The 21,830-nt window shown below is 41.4% G+C and overlaps 1 protein-coding gene across 1 annotated transcript in view; it reads right to left on the bottom strand.

Annotated features, from left to right (window-relative positions):
* Positions 1-21,830, bottom strand: part of SLC41A2 (solute carrier family 41 member 2) — a gene marked incomplete at its 5' end in the record, with an annotated part of 57,781 nt that overhangs the window by 10,945 nt on the left and 25,006 nt on the right. The window contains 2 exons of the mRNA XM_082486999.1: positions 348-479; positions 21,383-21,462. Coding sequence (XP_082343125.1) covers positions 348-479; positions 21,383-21,462 — 212 coding nt within the window. The remainder of the gene's footprint in view (positions 1-347; positions 480-21,382; positions 21,463-21,830) is intronic.

The following is a 21,830-nucleotide window of genomic DNA, read 5'->3' as shown; positions in this document are numbered from 1 at the left end:
GGAAAGCAGGGACTTGGCTTAGTAATAATGTTAGATTTAAAGTAAGAGGAGATTGGTTTGAACTTCTGGAGTTAAATGAGAAAGATTTGGAGCAGGTAAACAAGCTAAGGAATGATGAAGGTTGAAATCCTTCTGAGTGTGTATCATAAAGTCCTGTCTCATCAGTCCCTATCTTTGACCCTTGACAGAGTTACACCTTTCCCTGTGTTCCTCTCCGTGCATCACCTCCTGCAGGGGTTTCCTTGTGATTCTCACAGGTAAACAGCTGCAGGCAAAGGAAACCACCCGGGGGGGGGGAAGAGGAGACATGAGACAGTTATTTTAACAATTAACTGACTAATACACACCTGTACCATAATAGGTTCTGCACGGATAATAGCAACCCTTGGCTTCTTCTGGCAGTTCTCCAGGAATGCTATGTAAATGGAGGTAGGTAGAAATTCTGCTAGCTTGAATAGCTACTAGATTGCCACCAATACCTGAAATACAAAAAGAACAAGTGGTAAATTTTCAAATATTGTTTTCCGCTAGTAGGCAATATTTTTTGCAAATTCACCAGCCTCCTCTATATTTACCACAGTCTCCTACACACAAAAGTAAAAAAGAGAAACATTATTAGAATGTATATTAGTTATAGGTAAGCTAACACCAAGCACTAAAATAAGTAAAAAAACTTGAGCTACAATTTGTATCACTGGATATTTGGAATATCCATATTGGAAATCTGAATATTTGGAAATCAGTTTTAATACATGATAAGTGCAAAAGATTCCTCCAAAAGGTTCAATCTGCTGCTGTCTCACAGGTGAAGCTCCCTTTTATTGCTTCCTCTTCTTTGGAAATCCCTCCTGGAACAACAGAAGTACTACATAGTTGTGCCACTGTTGGATTACCCTACTAGGTCAGTATTGCTGGCAAGTATAAATAACGCAAAGCAGATGCACTCACTAACACAAGCATAAATGCAGATTTCACACACAGAATCACAGGGCTGGGAAAAGACTTCAAGAGCTAATCTATCCATTCCCCTTTGCCGCAGAGCAGGATTAACTATAATCTTCTACCATTCATAATTCAGGTTGAAAGGACAAGAGAAGTGTCTGAATAACTGATTTTTAAAAGAATGGTAGTGATGGAGATTCTACCTTCTCCATGACAACTGTTGATATACTTCCCATTGGAAAAAAGATTTCTATGAAACAATTTCTATGAAACAAACCCCCCTATGGTGCAAAGAGAAGTGGCTGGCATTGTTACAAAGCCACTGTCTATAATCTTTGAAAAGTCATGGAGATCAGGGCATATCCCTGACGACTGGAAGAGGGCAAATGTCACACCCATCTTCAGCAAAGCATTTGACAGTTTACCACAGCTTCCTCCTAGACAAACTGGTAGGTTACAGACTGGATGGGTAGTTTGTGAGATGAGTAGGAAATGGGCTAACTGGTTGCACTCAGAGGGTAGTGATCAATGTTTTTTACTCGGGCTGGCCACCTGTCACAAGTGGGGTCCCCCAGGGATTGATACTGAGCCCCACACTGTTCAACATCTTCAAAAATAACCTGGATAATGGGATTGAAAGCACCCTTACCAAGTTTGCTGATGACACTAAACTGGGTGGTGAGGTGGACACGTCAGAAGGGAGAGCCATTTTACGGACAGACCTGGACAGGGCGGAAGAGTGGGCTAGCAAGAACAGTATGAAGGTTAACAAAGACTAGTGCAAAGTCCTGCACCTGAGACAACATACCCAAAAAGCCCAGTACAGGCTAGGATCTGTGTGGCTAGGGAGCAGCCTTGCTGAAAGGGAGCTGGGGGTCCTGGTAGACAAGATGAACATGGGTCAGCAGTGTGCTGCAAAACAGATCCTGGGCTGCATCCATCTCTACTTGCAGAGACAGAGACATGATCATCCCACTCTACTCAGCACTTGCCAGGCTGCACCTGGAGTACTGTGTCCGATTCTGGTCCCAACAATTCAAGAAAGATGTGGACAAACTGGAGAAGGTTGAAAGGAGGGCCATGAAGATGATCTAAGAGCTGGAGAATCTGCCCTATAAGGAAAGACTGAAGGAGCTAAGTCTTTTCTCCCTGGAGAAGAGAAGGCTCAGGGAAGACCACATCACAATTTTCTAGTACTTAAAGGGCAGATACAAAGAGGACAGAGGGTCTCTTTTCACAAGGAGCCACACAGACAGGACAAGGGGCAAATGGGTACAAGTTGCACCTGAAGAGGTTTCAATATAAGAAAGAATTTTTTTATGGTGAGAATAATCATTCACTGGAACAAGCACCCTAGGGATGTAGTGGAATCCCCTTCACTGGAAGTTTTCAAGAAGTGACTGGACAGGGTGCCAGATAACCTCATCTAAGTTCCCATTCCCACAAAAGGCTGGACTAGATGATCTTTCAAGGTCTCTTCCAACCTAGGCTGTTCTATGTTCTACAAATTTGTACTTCAATGAATAGAAAACTAAACCTGCTTGTTATATCTACATTACAGAACACAATGGCGCTAGCATAAAATTTTCCTATTGTTATTTTACTCTAGAGTTGTCTACTTGCATATCAAGCATATACTTTTGTGGGGTTTTTTTCCCCAGGTGCTTTACACAGCAATGGGCTGCTCTGAGAAGACACAATTAGGCAAGAGTAATGCAGATCTTGTCCCCACTTAGGAAGGAAAAAGTCCTCGTTTACTGTAGTTGAACTGATTTGTTTATCTGATGCTTAGGCCTTTGTTTGGTTGCAGAACAAATATGTGTGGCCAGCAGGTCGAGGGAGGTGATTCTGCCCCTCTGCTCTACTCTGGTGAGACCCCACCTGGAGTACTGCGTCCAGCTCTGGAGCCCCCAGCACAAGAAAGACATGGACCTGTTGGAGTGGGTCCAGAGGAGGGCCACGAAGATGATCAGAGGGCTGGAGCACCTCTCCTGTGAGGACAGGCTAAGAGAGTTGGGGTTGTTCAGCCTGGAGAAGAGAAGGCCCCGGGGAGACTTATAGCGGCCTTCCAGCATCTGAAGGGCACCTACAAGAAAGCTGGAGAGGGACTTTTTACAAGGGCATGAAGTGATAGGATGAGGAGGAATGGCTTCAAACTGGAAGAGGGTAGAACAGATATTAAGAAGAAATTTTTCACTCTGAGGGTGGTGAGGCACTGGAACATGTTGCCCAGGGAAGTTGTGGATTCCCCATCCCTGGAAGCGTTCAAGGCCAGGTTGGATGGGGCTTTGAACAATTTGGTCTAGTGGAAGTGTCCCTACCCATGGCAGGGGGGTTGGAACCAGATGATCTTTAAGGTCCCTTCCAACCTAAACCATTCTATAATCCTATGATTTTATTTGCGAAATTCTTCTGGTGAGTATGGAGTGGCTAAGACAAGACCTAATACTGAGAACTCAAAGAAGATTTCCTGCCTCATCATTGCTGAAAGGCAATTAATGTCAGAACCTAACAAGGAAGTAGGACTTTTAAAGAAAAATCTTCAAATACAAATCAGGAAATGAGGTATTAGAAAAAAATCATAGTGTTGGCAGAAAGGTCTGTTCATCAAATTTACCTGCATCTTCCCCGTCAGAAGATACAAGGACAAAATATGAACTACAAAAAGGTTGAGTCAGTCTTTGCAAAGAAAATTAAAATAACAGTAGCTTTTTTTCAGACAAAGTACAGAAAGAGAGGTAAAATAAGGGATTTATATAAACTGCAAAAGAGGTTTAAACAGATTTTTAAAAATATAAGTAAGATCCAAAGTCTGTCTTTTGATAGAGAACAGTAAGTTTGAGATTTCTGACTAATGAGAATAAGGTATGGAAAGGGAGGCAGAGATACAATCAAGGATCAATGCACTACATTTGGATGGGGATCAGATAATTTCTGTGACTGAATTATGAAAAACTTGTTATGTAAAACAGCTTCTTCATAAAGCTACAAAGCTGGGGATGGTGCCATATGACTAGAAAATATGAAACAGTTTCTGCTTTAAGAAGAGGGGATAAAAGCAATCTGGGTAATTACAAGCAGGGTGACAACTGATATGACTGATACATTCAAAAATATTAAAAGAAAAAAATTGTAAACTATTCTCACTATCCCTATTTATTATAGCAGTATGAGAAGGAATAAAAGACAGAAATAAATAGACCTGTTTTTCAAGGTACACTTTGAGGTTTGTAGCAATGCAACCACAAACCATGTTGGCACAAAACCACAAATTTCAAGTATTTCCTAGGATGTATGCAATTTCCTCTTGTGACTGATAATTATCTGCTTCAAAAAATTCAGACAATCAGAAATACGATAGATGATCTGGACCTCTTTCCCTTATAAATAACAAAGGAAACTGTGAAAGAAATGAATTAAGGACAATGGAAATTTGCCCATTTTAAATAGCAATAAAAAGACTGTCTGGACAACAGAGACATGAAAGAAGGTATGAGATTGGTTGTCAATCCTTTGATGGGTAGCTATTAATCAAAAATCTTTTTACTTTTATAACCATTATTTAGAGAAAGTATGCCCCAAGCCCTATTGTGCATGTAGATACCAAGAAAAATGAAGGAAAAATAGTAATAGCGATTCTAAAATAAACTGGACAGCCATGTGTCCTGGTTCCGGCAAGGATGGGGTTAATTTCCAAGGAGCCGGCAGGGGAGGCACGTATTCCATACCACGTGACCCATGCCCCGCTATAAAAGGAGATAGCCGGGGCAGGGGAGTCAGTCGCCACTCGGGGGCGGGTTGTGGAGGTGCGGGTCCGGTCGGTGCGCTTCGCGGCGGTACTGTAATCGCGTTCTTGTATTCCTTTACCGGTGTTATTGTTTTTCTTTCTTTCTTTTCTTTCTTTTTCCCTTTGTCTGTTCTGTTAAATTATAATATTTCAACCCACGAGTTTTGCCCTTTTCTGCTGATTTTTCCCACGGCTGTGGGAGTCGAGCGAGCGGCTGCGTGGTTCTCTGTTGCTGGCTGAGGCCAAACCACGACAGTCCTTTTTGGCGCCCAACGTGGGGCACGAAGGGTTGTAATAACGACAGATCTGACCAGAGCTTGTTAAAACGGGTTTCTTATATGTATTTCTCCTATTAGTTAAATAGTTGCCGGTTACAATGTTGCTTCGTTTGTTTACATGGCTGTGTTATGTAAATTCTTATATGCTGTATGTACTCCCTGTGATGCTGTTTGTTATCTCAGGGAGAGGGATCAGGACTATAATTTTGCTGTCCTGTGCAATATCAGCTTACGATATGGTAACATCACTATTCAAGTGGCTTTGTTGGGGTTTCTATGTAGTATTGCTGTCCTGTCCATACCTTGGTTACCATCTCTCAGAAGTTATCAATAATCACACCCAATCTATGGGAGAAACAGGGGGAGATACTTTCCCCAGCTCTTTTGCCTCCTTTTTCTCCTTTGGGCCAGGTATAACACCTCTTGAGGAATTTTGAATATCCTTGGGATGCTCAAACCAGCGTGTTCCTATTGCTATGTCTCCTGAATGTTTTTCAAGTCTTTTTTAGGGTAAAACAGCTGTTTAAGACTACCACTCAGAAATCTGTCCCAAGGCCAGATAGTCAGGGGTGGCATGGGATGTGGGAGAACATCGGCAGGTATCTAGAGAACTTCTCACCTCCAATGGTTTGGGACTTCACCCTTGAACAACTACAGGACCCTGATAAAGTAATAGAATATTTCAAAGGAAAATGCTGTGGCTATTCCAGAGAGGCACAACTTATGGCACTGTGTTGGGCCCTGGCCAGTATCTACCAAACACTGTTCAGTACTATGCAGGACCCTCAGGGGAAAGCCAGACCAGCAGACAATGAGGCTACTCCAACTCCAGTGGCAGGCACTATGCCTACTCCAACTCCGGTGGCAGACAATGAGGCTACTCTAACTCCAGTGGCAGGCACTGTGGCTACTCAAACCCTGGTGACAGGCAATGCAGCCACTCAAACCCCAGTGGCAGGCACTGCAGCTGAACTGGACAACCAACCTGTGCCAGTATCAGTTGCTCCTATACAGAAGAAGAAATACACCAAGCAATCAGTTCGCATAGTAAAGGATGATGATGAACCAGGGCCATCAAAGGAACAGGAGGAAGAGACAGAACCAGAGGTAATAACCCGATCCCTATCCCTGAGTGAGCTGTGAGATATGCGAAAAGATTTCAGTCGACTTCCTGGTGAGCACATTGTCACCTGGCTGCTCCGATGCTGGGATAACGGGGCCAGTAGCTTGGAATTAGAGGGCAGGGAAGCTAAGCAGCTGGGATCCTTGTCTAGGGAGGCAGGCATTGACAAGGCAATTGGGAAAAAGACACAAGCCCTCAGCCTCTGGAGGCGACTCCTGGCAGGTGTAAGGGAAAGGTATCCTTTCAGTGAAGATGTTGTATGTCGTCCAAGCAAGTGGACCACCATGGAAAAAGGTATCCAGTACCTAAGGGAATTAGCCGTACGAGAGATGATTTACTTTGACCCAGATAACACGCAGTTACCCACAGATCCTGATGAAGTCCAGTGCACAAGGCCCATATGGCGGAAGTTTGTACGGAGCGCACCATCATCATATGCCAACTCCTTGGCAGTGATGGAATGGAGAGGTGAAGAGGGACCAACGGTGGATGAGGTGGCTGGACGACTCCGTCAATATGAAAAAAGCCTATCTTCCCCCCTCGTTTCAGCTGTGGAGAAACTGTCCCAGAAGGTCCAGCAACTTGAAGAGAGTATGTCCTACTCCCCACCTGTACAGGCCAGCATCTCAGCTATTAGGAGCAGGCGTTTCCCTACTCAAGAGGAAGAGTATAGGGGGTACACACAACGAGGCACCCTGTGGTTTTACCTGCGTGACCACGGAGAGGACATGAGGAGGTGGGATGGACAGCCTACCTCAACACTACGGACACGGGTACGTGAGCTGCAAGGAAGAACAAACACAAAAGGGGATCCCTCCAGAAAAAGTGCAGCTCCTGTTTCCAGCAGACAGTTCCTCAGACAGAATGGAAGGCCTGATCTAACCTCCGATCCTCTTGAAGGGACTTCCAAATCATTTTTGCAACAAGTGAGTAACGTATACTATGATCAGGATTAGAGGGGCCCTGCCCCCAGCCAGGTGGGGGAAAGGGACAACCGGGTTTATTGGACTGTGTGGATTCGATGGCCTGGCACATCTGAGCCACAGGAGTATAAGGCTCTGGTGGACACTGGTGCACAATGCACCTTAATACCATCAAATTACAGAGGAGCAGAACCCATTTGTATTTCTGGAGTGACAGGGGGATCACAAGAGTTTACTGTACTGGAAGCTGAAGTAAGCCTAACTGGAAATGAGTGGCAAAAGCATCCCATTGTGACTGGCCCAGAGGCTCCATGCATCCTTGGCATAGACTATCTCAGGAGAGGATACTTCAAGGACCCAAAAGGATACCGGTGGGCTTTTGGCATAGCTGCCTTGGAGATGGAAGAAATTGAACAGTTATCCACCTTGCCTGGTCTCTCAGAGGACCCCTCTGTGGTAGGGTTGTTGAGGGTCAAAGAACAACAGGTGCCGATTGCTACCACAACGGTGCATCGACAGCAATATCGTACTAACCGAGACTCTGTGATTCCCATCCATAAGTTGATTCGTCAACTAGAGACTCAAGGAGTGATTAGCAAGACTCGCTCACCCTTTAATAGTCCCATATGGCCAGTGCGAAAAGCTAATGGAGAGTGGAGGCTAACAGTGGATTATCGTGGCCTGAATGAAGTCACACCACCGCTGAGCGCTGCTGTGCCAGACATGCTAGAGCTTCAATACGAACTGGAGTCGAAGGCAGCCAAGTGGTATGCAACGATTGATATCGCCAATGCATTCTTCTCAATCCCTTTGGCGGCAGAGTGCAGGCCACAGTTTGCTTTCACTTGGAAGGGCATCCAGTACACCTGGAATCGACTGCCCCAGGGGTGGAAACACAGCCCCACCATTTGTCATGGACTGATCCAGACCACACTGGAACAGGGTGAAGCTCCAGAACATTTGCAGTACATTGATGACATCATTGTATGGGGCGACACAGCAGAAGTTTTTGAGAAAGGGAATAAAATAGTTCAAATCCTTCTGAAAGCTGGCTTTGCCATAAAACGAAGTAAGGTTAAGGGACCTGCACAGGAGATACAATTTTTAGGAATAAAGTGGCAAGATGGACGCCGTCAGATCCCAATGGATGTGATCAACAAAATAGCAGCTATGTCCCCACCGACTAGTAAAAAGGAAACACAAGCTTTCTTAGGTGTTGTGGGTTTTTGGAGGATGCATATTCCAAATTACAGTCTGATTGTGAGCCCTCTATATCAAGTGACGCGGAAAAAGAATGATTTTAAGTGGGGTCCTGAGCAACGACAAGCTTTCGAACAAATTAAGCAGGAAATAGTTCATGCAGTAGCGCTGGGGCCAGTCAGGGCAGGACAAGACGTTAAAAATGTGCTCTACACTGCAGCCGGGGAGAATGGCCCTACCTGGAGCCTCTGGCAAAAAGCACCAGGGGAGACTCGAGGTCGACCCCTGGGGTTCTGGAGTCGGGGATACAGAGGATCCGAAGCCCGCTATACCCCAACAGAAAAGGAGATATTGGCAGCATACGAGGGGGTTCGAGCTGCTTCGGAGGTGGTTGGCACTGAAGCACAGCTCCTCTTAGCACCTCAACTGCCAGTGCTGGGCTGGATGTTCAAAGAAAGGGTCCCTGCCACACATCATGCAACTGATGCTACGTGGAGTAAGTGGATTGCACTGATCACCCAGCAAACTCGAATGGGAAACCCCAGTCGTCCAGGCATACTGGAAGTGATCATGGACTGGCCAGAAGGCAAAGATTTCGGAATATCACTAGAGGAAGAGGTGACGCGTGCAGAAGAGGCCCCACCGTATAATGAACTGCCAGAAAATGAGAAGAAACATGCCCTGTTCACTGATGGGTCCTGCCGAATTGTGGGAAAGCACCGAAAGTGGAAGGCTGCTGTGTGGAGTCCGACACGACGAGTTGCAGAAGCCACCGAAGGACAAGGTGAGTCGAGTCAGTTTGCAGAGGTAAAAGCCATCCAGCTGGCTTTGGACATTGCTGAGCGAGAGAAATGGCCGGTACTTTACCTCTATACTGATTCATGGATGGTGGCAAATGCTCTGTGGGGGTGGTTACAGCAGTGGAAGCAGAACAACTGGCAGCGCAGAGGTAAGCCCATCTGGGCTGCTGAACTGTGGCAAGATATAGCTGCCCGGATTGAGAATCTGGTTGTGAAAGTACGTCATGTAGATGCCCACATCCCCAAGAATTGGGCCACTGAGGAACATCAAAACAACCAGCAGGTAGATCAGGCTGCTAAAATTGAAGTGGCTAAGGTGGATCTGGACTGGCAACGTAAGGGTGAACTATTCATAGCTCGGTGGGCCCACGATGCCTCAGGCCATCAAGGAAGAGATGCGACATACAGATGGGCTCGTGACCGAGGGGTGGACTTGACCATGGACACTATTGCACAGGTTATCCACGAATGTGAAACGTGTGCTGCCATTAAGCAAGCCAAGCGGTTAAAGCCTCTTTGGTACGGAGGAAGATGGCTAAAATATAAATATGGGGAGGCCTGGCAGATTGATTATATCACACTCCCACAAACTCGCCAAGGCAAGCGCCACGTGCTCACAATGGTGGAAGCAACCACTGGATGGCTGGAGACATACCCTGTGCCCCATGCCACCGCCCGTAACACTATCCTGGGCCTTGAAAAGCAAATCCTATGGCGACATGGCACCCCAGAAAGAATTGAGTCGGACAACGGGACTCACTTCCGAAACAGCCTCATAGACACCTGGGCCAAAGAGCATGGCATTGAGTGGGTATATCACATTCCTTATCACGCACCAGCCTCGGGTAAGATAGAACGATATAATGGACTGCTAAAGACTACCCTGAGAGCCATGGGGGGTGGGACCTTCAAACATTGGGATACCCATTTGGTAAAAGCCACCTGGTTAGTTAACACTAGGGGATCTGCCAATCGAGCTGGCCCTGCCCAATCAAAACTTCCACGTACAGTAGAAGGGGATAAAGTCCCTGTAGTGCATATGAAGAATATGTTAGGAAAGACAGTCTGGGTTAGCCCTGCCTCAGGCAAAGGCAAACCCATCCGTGGGATTGCTTTTGCACAAGGACCCGGGTGCACTTGGTGGGTGATGCGAGAGGATGGGGAGGTCCGATGTGTACCTCATGGGGATTTGATTTTGGGTGAGAATAGCCAGTGAATAATTTTATGATGTTAAATTAAATAACCTTGCTGGTGTATGTTATCATTATTATTGCATTCCCCAGTCACGAGCTGCAAATACAGCACCCACCAGTTCAGCACTACACATCATCTTATGTGCCCTGAGAGACTGTTCTCACTGCTGGAGCCTACCGTCATGGACTACGTGAGCTTAATGGACATTTTTAAGGGATGGCTCATAGACTATGAGAACTGAAAGATCTGGGCATGACATAGATGGTATGGAATAAGGGGTGGATAATGTCCTGGTTCCGGCAAGGATGGGGTTAATTTCCAAGGAGCCGGCAGGGGAGGCACGTATTCCATACCACGTGACCCATGCCCCGCTATAAAAGGAGATAGCCGGGGCGGGGGAGTCAGTCGCCACTCGGGGGCGGGTTGTGGAGGTGCGGGTCCGGTCGGTGCGCTTCGCGGCGGTACTGTAATCGCGTTCTTGTATTCCTTTACCGGTGTTATTGTTTTTCTTTCTTTCTTTTCTTTCTTTTTCCCTTTGTCTGTTCTGTTAAATTATAATATTTCAACCCACGAGTTTTGCCCTTTTCTGCTGATTTTTCCCACGGCTGTGGGAGTCGAGCGAGCGGCTGCGTGGTTCTCTGTTGCTGGCTGAGGCCAAACCACGACACCATGGGACACTGGTAAAAAGGAGGCAATATCTGCTCTGCAAAGGAAGCTGACACGCTAACCAAAACAGCCAGTGTGGAGTGTGATTTCAAGAGGTGTAACACTCTTTTCTATTTTAACTACAGCTAAGTTGAACATATGCAATCTATTTTAGCTAAATAGAAATGAAATATTCATATGTTAAAAAACTTTATTTTAAATTTCATTTGTTCTTAGTCTCAATAATCTAGTCTTAGTGGAATGTGGATATTTTAACACTCACAGGAGACAGGCAGGTGTACTGAAGTGTAAAAAGCTTCTAGAATCCATATATCCTGCTCAGTCTCAACCAGCTGGCAATGTATGGTGATGGGCAGCAGCAGTCACACTGTCTTTTCGCTCTGTCCACCCAGCTGCCAATTCTTCCTTCTAACAATTTTTTAACATTTGGGCCAATGTCAACCATGTCTGACAGAAGGATTCCTAGAGATACTAACACTAACCATCTCCAAGTATGGTTAAACATGCTAACAAAAAGGAAGCAGTGGGCAGGTAAATAAAGAGAAAGATTCAAACCTGTGCCCTCAGTGAGACAAAGGCAGTAATATGAGCTGCATAGTTAACAGTATAAGTGTGCCAGCTGGCCAGTCAGCACCTAGCTTGGAGCTAGGCATGATGCCTCTTGCTCATCCAGTAGTTCAGTGACACAGAACAGAAACGATGATGTTGTGGAAAGCAGAGGGACAACAGAGAGAATGTCGTGAGCAGGGGGTATTGCAGGGACACGAGGCCATAGGGAACCCTGGGGCTTGAAAAGGGCTACCTGGTGCTCTAAAAACTCAGGATACAAATCAGCATGGAATCAGGTTTCATTATTCTGCTGGTCATAGAATGACTTGTATAAAGCTGTGCTTGCATTGAATAAATCACTTCAATATGTACAGACATATTCAGTTTGTTTTGTAACAGCAGTTACTGTGCATGCAAAGTTATCTTGGCAGTATTTGATTAATCAGGTCCTTTCAAGAAGCAGAAAACAGATAACATTGCGTAGGTTGACAAGATGTCAATACACAAAATTGACAGCTTCTCAGCATCCTCTGAATGCACAAAATGGTTGTGTGCTCAGTAGCTGCTCATACTATGAAAATCTCTGCAGAAATTTATGAGGCCTGTTTCCATCAACGTTTAAGTCAGGAATTTTTTTTTCCTGGAAAACAGTATTTCAGTCGTCATAGCAAATACTTTATAATAAAGGCTAACTTTCTTAGTTTCTTTTCATTCTCATGAGAACTACAACACAGAGGAAAAGAATTTCTTTCAAAAGTAAAATCCTGTAACTGTTACTGCATTCCTCTCAGAACAGCAGATGTGTTTAACTTCAATATGAGAGTGCTACTTTGTCAATAAGCAGAAGAGACATTGTCTGCTAAAGTGTGAAAGATGTCATGTTGACTCACAACATTAAAAGAAAATTGAGATCATCATTTTATCGAGCCAGTTAAAGGCTAAGCAAGAATAAATACTTCTGAAAATTGTTATCACAGTTATTTTCTGTATAACAAGCACAGAAAACCATATTCAATGTAGAGCCAAAACCACATCATGTACTTGCGAATAGGCCTATGGGCGTGATTCTTTTAATTATTATCCAGAAAAAGTACTTTTTTCTAATAATAGAAGTAACCATGTTATTCTGAAAACCACATTAGAAATACTTTATAACTATGCATCTTAAAGAATATTTCAGAGCAAATATGTGTCTCATAACCCTCATTACAGGTAAAAACAGAACTTAAGGGAAGCTGGATGGGTGTTGCTGATGCAGACTAGCCTAAGACAATCCAATGTTCTGGGTAACCCATTGGGCTGCTTTTTTCCTCAGATCTCACACTGCAGATTTTGACAAACAGGGTAACATTTTCCAGGGGAAACTGGGAGGAATGGCTGACAAACCAGAGGGTTGTACTGTGATTCAGAGGGTACTGGATAGGCTGGAGAACTGACTCAAGAGGAATCTCATGGAGGTCAACAAGATGAAACTTGAAGTCCTGCATCTGGGTAGAAATAACCCCATGCACCAGTACAGGCTGGGAGGCAACTATTTGGAAAGCAGCTCTGCAGAGAAGGACCCAGGGGTCCTGGAGGACAAGTTCACCATGACCCTGCAATCCATCTTCATGCCAAAGAAAGCTGACAGCATCCTGGGCTACATTGGGAAAAGCATCAGCAGCAGGCCAAGAGCAGTGATGCTCCCTCTGTACTCTGCACTGGTGAGGCCACATCAGGAGTACCATGTCCATTTCTGAGCTTCCTGGTACAAGAAATGGACTTACTGGAGTGAGTCCAACACAGGACCACAGGGACTGTAGCATCTTTTATATGAGGAGAAGCTGAGTGCTGTGACTGTTCAGCCTAGAGAAGAGAAGGCTCAGGGAGATCTTATCAATGTATATAAATACCTGAGGGGACGGATGAAGACAAGGGACCCAGGCTCTTCTCAGTAGTAACCACTGACAGAACCAGAGGCAATGAGAAAAAAGAAATCAAACACAAGGTATTCCATCTGAATAGAAAAAACCCTGCGTTTTTTTGCAGTGAGGGTGGTGAAGCACTGGAACAGGTTGCCCAGAAAGTTTGTGGAGTCTCCATCTGTGGAGATATTCAAAACCATAGTGGACACAGTACTGGACAACCTGCTCTAGTGGACCCTGCTCAAGCAGGGGTTGTACTACATCTCAAAAGGTCTCTTCCAACCTAAATGATTCTGTGTTTTTATAAAAAGTAAATAAATCCACCTCTTCCAACTTTATTTCAGCTATGTTTCAAATGAGCAGAGTAAGCACTACTTACTTACTGCTTTTGAAGAAAACCTGTATCCACATAACCTTAGAAAGGGACTCTAAATTTTGAATCTCGAGCAGAGAAGGTATTTGTCTTCCTGTGCTTTTCCAAGGCAGCTCACTGTCTTTCAGACACTGTTGGGAGCCCCTTACTCAGGGTTTTAGTTTATCCGCAGACCAGGCACCCAGAATCAAGGTGTTCCAAAGCCAGCGTTCATAGTAGATGCAGGCCTCTAACCTATCTGTAAATGCTCCATAGGTAGAATTGGAATAAATTATGATGCAGTTGAATAATACGACTACTATTCTTCCTCTCAGACCTCTAATTCAGTGCCACAAAGTATTGCCTAACTAAACATCACTTTGATAATTTGTGTTATCCCTAGAATACAATGAATACCTGATAGTCTTATTTAATATGCACTGTTCAAAGCTTGGACTGAATAGAGACTTTCTAGCTTCCTTTCTGCTTTTCAGTGGTGCTTGTAACTATAAATCTGAGTGCTTTACAAACATTAATGCATTTATTTTTAAAACATACCTGTGAAGTCATATTTTTGTACTCTCTGCAAAGAGCATTTATCAGTTTTGGATATCCAATGTAAAATATTTGTCTTTTTTTTTTTTCCAAAATGCTTTAGTATTTAAAGCAGACTTCTCAATTAATTCATTTGTACCAATAAATGTTTAGTATTTCTGTGAGTTACATCCAGAATCTCTAATCAGGGATTCCAGAAAAAGAGAATTAAATTATTATTAATTAATAAAAAATCTGGTTTAAGGTACTTGTTTAGCACCAGTGAAGAACTGTATGATAGGTAAGAACGATTTTCCAAAGAAGTATTCGACTACCTTTTTTATGAGGTCAGTTCCTCTCCCATAGGTCACCATCTCATGCTTCCTTTTTACTTTTTCCTAAATATATATAAATGAAGAAGGTTCCTGCAGAAAACTGCCTCCTATGAAAGCACTGAGACCACAAGATAAACTCTACACACTCAGCTTTAATGACCAGTGCTATAACTGTTCACGAGACTATAAAGAACAGTTGTATGATGTGACACACAAATAATCATGTAGGAATGGCAAACCATATGCATATCAATTCATTGAGATCAAAGATTTTTAGCAATCCAGTTCTATGGAGAGAGATTAGCCAGCAACAGAATACCATGTTGCTTTCCCAAGCATCTGCAATATAGCTTGTGCAATGGGACAAAACTCAATTAATACCCACATAAGGGAAGAATTAGACCAATGCAATTCCCAAATTCATTTTTCTTATAAATCTATCAAGAGAAGGAAGGCAAGAACATTCTCACTTTTGTGCACTCCTGCATATGATCCGTAGTTCAAAACAGTCAGTTGTGCCAATTAGTCTTTCTAGAGTTCAACAACTTGCTCTTTGATGTCATTTGTATTACAAAAATGAAATGAAAAGGAAGGAAAAGAATCTCAGTTACAACAGTGACCAAAACCTCTGTATTTTTGAATAATCAGATTATCTTTCAGAAAATTCAAGATCAATTTTTGCCCTGACCTCTCTACCACTAACTTCAAAAAATCATGCTTTATGCAAGTAAAATACTTAGAATAGTAGCCTAGCTTAACTAGGTACTTTTTGTGTTGTTTTTTCATCCGCTTTTCTTCTATCTTCCTTTGCATTTTATAGCATTACTTTTAACACTTAAAAATTTTGGGGGGGAGACAGTTGGAAATTATTAGCTTTTCCTCTAGGGATGTTTTTTAAGAGAAGTCTTTGAGACAATATTATATATGCAAACTCTTACATTTTAAAATGGAGTAGTTTCTGTTTCGTTTGCCTTATAAATAATTTCTTTCTTATACCTAAGTAAAAATTGTTCCTTGATTGTCAAAAAATGAAAATATTCTAGATATAATTTTGACATGAAAAGTAGTAATTACTGAAATCTTGTAAAAAATTTACAAGTAAGATATAAAAGAAAGAACACGTCTATAATAGCATAGAATATACAGATTTACCTGTAAAGGCTAGCAACTAAAAAGTAGAAAAACTATAACCCAATAATGCATTGAAATTAAATATTCAGAATCAAACCCCTCCTCTTTTTTCATGTGAAAATAAAGACTGAATGATAAAGTTTTCGTACAGTATAGGAGCCTTCTGAGACTATCACATTCTTTCCAATTCAGGACACAGAAAAACTAATTTGCTAGCCAGCCAAATTGCTCTACTACCATAGAGGTACACTAATGCTTTCCCTTGTAATTTACAGAGGCAAATTTCAAATGCTCAACTGTCTGAGACAATGGTTATCTTCTAATTAAAGCACTTCTCTGTTGTATGAAAGCTGAGAGTACAACTATGTTATAAGAGATTAAGATATAAAAAGTTATTAAAAAATGCATTTTCTTTTTCAAGGAGGAGTGGTTTCTGGGTATTTTCTTTCTATATTCTCCAACAATTTCCAGCAAAAGCTCTCTGAAAAACCTGAAAGTCTGTCATGCAATTTGTCCTACTAATAGATAAAAAAGGTAAGGTTTGGGGAATATACTATGTAAGCTTAACTTTCATCTCCCAGACAATAGACATTCAGTAAGTTTTGTGTTAGATTTTCTCATATGGGTTTCTCATATTCCTTGATCTACATTTATTCCCTCCAGATATCAAATAATCTTACAATATGTACAGCCAATAAGTAAGAAACACTACAACAGTTTTATGTTACCCTTAAAGAGTATCGCTTCAAACCACCTGCAAAGGCAAATTTTTCTACATAAAACCTGCAAAGCATTTCTGATTTTCAGATGTTTTCAGAATTAATTTGCAGATCCCCCATTCTACAAAATGCATAAAAAATGGGTAAGGTCTACCAAAATATTTGTTCTTATGCAGTAACTCCTGAAATGCAAATACTTAGAAGTTATCTCACAATGTTTTGTCTAAGCATACAATGAAAATGGAGAGGAAAGTGGCTCTATCTGGTAACTGCACCTTAGTTCATTTCTGCTGCATATTCAGAAGCATATAATTGTTTAAGGCATTATCTTTTTTCTGCACAAAAGGAATTCAGTTACTTGCAAATTGCACTTCCTGAGCCAAATTCAACACACTGGGATGCGGTTAGAGGATTTGCAAATTTTAACCATCTCATCCACTAAAAAACATAAAGATCAACTTGAGTATCTAGGCTGAAGCACAGCCACACTTGGGCTTTGTTATTTTATTCAGAACTTCAGCACATCAAACACGGACATCTAAATCTCAAGTAGTTTTTAAGCACCACAGTGGCTGAAACCACAAATTTATTTATTTATTTTTAAAAAGCAGAGTTACGATTTAACCCAAACAACCACAGAATTAAAAATAATTATTCATCTCAAGAAATGGGATTAACATGGGAAATTGGAAAAGCAGTCGTCAAATACTCCTGGCCACCAGCAATAAAGCTGACTATAAATGCCTGCCTGCTTATGAACTATTTTAATATTCTTGGCAAATATTTGCAGTTATTGTTAATAGGGGTAGGAACCTTTGAGGTTGCTCAAATTCCAGACCAATATTTCTTAAACCAAAAGATTTATGGCTCCACACTGTAACATATGTGATGAAAGTAATTTGTCTCACATCTAAGAATACGCAAGTCACCTAGACAGGACCAGGTTGAAAGCTACTTAATGGTTCACACAGGAAGCCTAACGCCTGACAGCTTTGCAGTGCATACTGTTTGGGATTTCGAGATAAGGCCACTGCCACTGAAAAAAACAGTGTCACCTTCAAATCCTGGACAAATTTACACTGTCCTCAAATCAGGACACAATCCCAATAGGTTACGATATTTCTTTCATGTTTCCCTGGAAGAAACCATCTTTCAGGTTTTCTATGCCATAGGAGTAACAAACTTTAAGGTAAGTGAAAGGAAAAGGCATCTAAGAAGTGTTTTGAGGGGAAAACTTCAGCTTCTTTCACTGCTTATGCTTACAATAAGAATTCCAAGACCAGAAAAGCAGTGGTAGAGAAAGCTTTCTGCAACAGTAATATTTAAAAAGCCATCTGTTAAGTGGTCTAGCACACCTTTTGTGTCCGTAAAAAAGTGTCAACAGATGTGCTTTTTTAACTGAAAGATTTCCTAAACTCCAGTTTACTACACTATACTGATGAGCAATATCAGAAGGCGCTAGTAGAATTATGAAACCCAGGAGAGGCTAATCTAACAGCAACACAAAAAATCACCTACCTACAATTTCCTTTTCCAGGAGGTGTACCATAAAACATGGCCACTCTGCATCCTCTACACCGAACATATTTTCTCAACATTTTCCAATAGAAATGCCTCTATCCTTAGAATTCTGAGGGTTGAGGGGGTTAGCACACGCACATCCAACACTTACACATTGGTCCCCTCTGCTCTTTTGTGGATGAAGGAAAACCAGAATTCCTTTGTGCTTCTGTTGTTGCCCAGTGGCACCGCAAAAGCATTATCGCACAGGGCTTAGGCGAGCTTTACCTTATGGTACTGTTGCAAGACTCTAGTCTTGGCCTATTAGGCTTGTTGTGAGCTTGTCATGAGCTCCAAAATGGAGCTTGGTATGAGGTTTCTCACAGTGTACAGTTTAAGTTTGGGATAATAGCAAAGGTCCTGAAAATACAGACACAGGACTACAAACAACTCGCTGACAGTTCATTACTAGTCACTGAAGAAGGTTAAACTTTGAGAGCTGGGAATAGACTGCTTTAAGCATAACAAAAAAAGAAGGAGCTAAGCATGAAAAATACAGATGAACAATGAAGTGTGGTGTGGTGTGGAAAATAAGATTCTCAGGTATTGTGTAGTTCTTCAGGGGGCAGATGGCAAAGGCCAAGAGCAGTCTAGAAATGCAAAACTTCTTATGAAAAAGCAATATTTTCAATGTGGGTGGTACAATCACCAGAGGAATCATCACCAGAGGACCACTGTGGGACTGCCACAGCTACAAGCACGCCTCTGGCTGTCCGTGCCTTCTTGAAGGATTCTTTCTTTCCCTGCCTGCTCCAACAGCCCCAGCTTTCCCTCTCTTCCATCTGCCTCATTCTTCAAGGATCTCTTTCACTTGTCAGCTCATAATCCAGGTCTACATATAGCTTTTGGCTAGTTCTTTTTCTCTAAAGAGCTCAAAGGAATGTATGCAAGTTGCCTTAATTCCGTTGAAAAACTTATGAAAGAAACAAAGTGGTACATTTACCCTTTTCTCTAGAGGCATGTTTATAGTAAGTGGTCATTCTTAGCAATTAAAATTATTTAGTTAAGTCCAATCATTAGCTAAAAATGTTAAAAATGTTAAAAAGGTAAAATGTAAACACACAGGCAATCCAGGTTTCACAGCCAGTTTCTGTGAAAGAAAATGACCTTGAATAGGATGCATAGTTCCACTTACAAGAGCAGTCCATAACTGCTAGAGGGTAAAAGATCATCATCATTGCAACATCTGGAAGGAGCATGAGGTCTTTAGAAAGGTGTGTATCCACACAACCTGTATCCATTGTACTTAGGAAGTCTAGAATAAGCGAGTCTACCGAGAAAATCCAGAAGTATTCTGGTACCGCACTGGAGTGGAAATACAAGCCTATGGGGAAACAGTAAGAAACAATCACCAGAGGGTTGTTGGCTTTTATAATCAAGGCATATCATCTAGGAAAGCAGGACCACTCATAAAAGTGGATTTGGGTACACCTGCCTAAAAAGAAAAAACAATCCTCTTCTCTAAGGAAGCAAATCCAGAGGATTACCAAAAAGGACTATTATAAGAAATGTTACAGATGTAAAGCAGAAAAAAGTTTAAGATCAACATGTCTGCCCTGGTTTTGAGGTATCTGGAAATCAAAATGGAAACACACAAAAGGTAGGTGCAAGTACTTGCAATTTTGAATGAATATACAATTAAGGTACAGGCAAGAAAACATAAAGGCTGAAGTGTAGAAAGTAATTTAAAGTTATCAAGGAACACAAGGGGCAACATAGAAATGCTTCATATTAAAAATAAGAAGAAAGGAAATACAGGACCTTAACGGGAAAGAAGAATAAGCAACATGCTCTATGGAAGATTGAAACACTCAGTTTCTTTTGTCTGCTGCCTTCATAAAAATGGTGGTATCTGATCACAAAGTGGTATGTATTAGGGCCTGAGGGTAAGTTAAATTTAGTGCATCCTTAGAGAGCTAGATCAACAATCCAGGAATTAGTGATTGTTTTTTCAAACTGATTACCTTGGAGGTTATAGAATACCAGAAGGCTGTAATGGGGAAAACAGAAAATAATATCTTTTAAAAAGGCCAAAAAGGATGATCTGGGGAATCTGTATATCAGGGCTGTAATGGGGAAAACGGAAAACGTATCTTTAAAAAAGGCCAAAAAGGATGATCTGGGGAACCTGTATATCAGTGAAATTTATATTCCTACATAAGTATTAGAACAAAGTATTAAAAAGACGATTTATAAGCATATAGAAAATATGAAAGATGTAAAACAAGAGATAACATGAATTTGCCAAGAACATGCTTCTGTCAAAACAATACAGTTTCCTCCTCTAACTGAACAGCTTGCCTAATGGTCGCAGCAATAGATATACTAACTCTCAACCGTAGTAAAGCTTATCAAAATGTTTTGGTGCTATCCTATGCTGCGTTTAAATTAGCAGCCTCTGGAAAATTAGTTGTATCAGGGCAATGTGGTTCAAAACTAAAACTCGGTGTCCGTATTAATATTTTGTTATCAAGGTGGAAAACAAGTGGTCATAATTCATTTAATTGATAGCTTAGAGATCAGAATAGAACATACCCAAATGGAATTTACAAAGGCCAAGTTAAGTAAAAACCACTCTGTAAGCCAAAAATTAGAAGTCAGAATCATCCTGGTAACTGGAGAAATGGTTTAAAAATGAACAATACATAAAAGTGCAAAATAATGTAAGAAATCAAACAGAGAAATACAAAAGGGGAAAAGAACAGCTAGGCTGTTCTACAGTGGGAACAGATCTGCTGATTATAATTATTGCAACTAAATATGTATCAACCCTGTGATACAAAAAAAACCCAACCATTTTCAAACTGCATCAGTCTAAGATATTAACTATTCTTACAAAATTTGCCATGTTGTTATTGTTAGAAGATAGAATGCTTAAGGACCAAATTTTCACAAACACATTCTTACACACATGGAAAGTGCATACCAAGCATGGGAGACAACAGACTTTTTTCCTGAGAAATCTATTTACTTGCCCGTAGCATTCCTGTTAGTCCTTATATCTATGTACATTACATTACATGTAAAGAGTAAATTACTTTTTTAAAATTTGTCCTTGGATATTCATAAGAAAATCCTTTGAAAAACCATTTCAATATAATATTTGATCATTTAACATTTTAATATACTACTTCACTATTTACACTTTCAGTTTCTTAATGCATGCTTTAGGTGCCTACTTCTCACATTGTCTATCATGTTTTCATCATTGATCAGGAAGCACTTCTTAAGTGTTCAAATAAACAGCTGTTGACATCAAAATAAACACTTGAAATTAATATACCAGATACTAATTAACATAACAGAAATTTACTGTAATAGACTTTTCTCAAACCAAGGTATATCAATTAATCTATAGTAGCACATAATCCTGCCAGAGTCTTACCATTAATTACTGGGGTATAAACGACAATTCCAACTAAGTTAGGATCAGATACAGTAGTGTCCAGAATAAGGCCACCAATACTGAAAAAAAAAAAAGTACAGTATTTGAAATAAAGCAAGTAGTTACATGAATTAGTATTTCAAAACTTTTTTAGCAATCTATCTTATAACATCTTCAAGCCACAATTTTCTTCTTAATTCATCTTCCCCCCGACATTACTTCTTTCTCAGCTACAGACTAACTTTGCTATAGTTATTTATATATCAAAATTGACTTATTGTATAACAAAGACCATAAAATTTCAGCCAATCACTTCACTTTTAAGATTCATTTAAGATTCATTTTTAAGATTCGTTTGACTACGTAATCTTTTAGATCTGCGTGCAATCTTGACTGGAAACTGCAGGAGATAAATAGCTCCCCATTTTCTTCATTTGATGGGCACACT

The sequence above is a fragment of the Vanellus vanellus genome (assembly GCF_965231255.1).
Source record: "Vanellus vanellus genome assembly, chromosome: 1".
NCBI classification, from domain to species: Eukaryota; Metazoa; Chordata; class Aves; order Charadriiformes; family Charadriidae; genus Vanellus; species Vanellus vanellus.
Note: the sequence above shows the minus strand (reverse complement) of the source record. Positions and strands in the feature narration are given on the sequence as shown.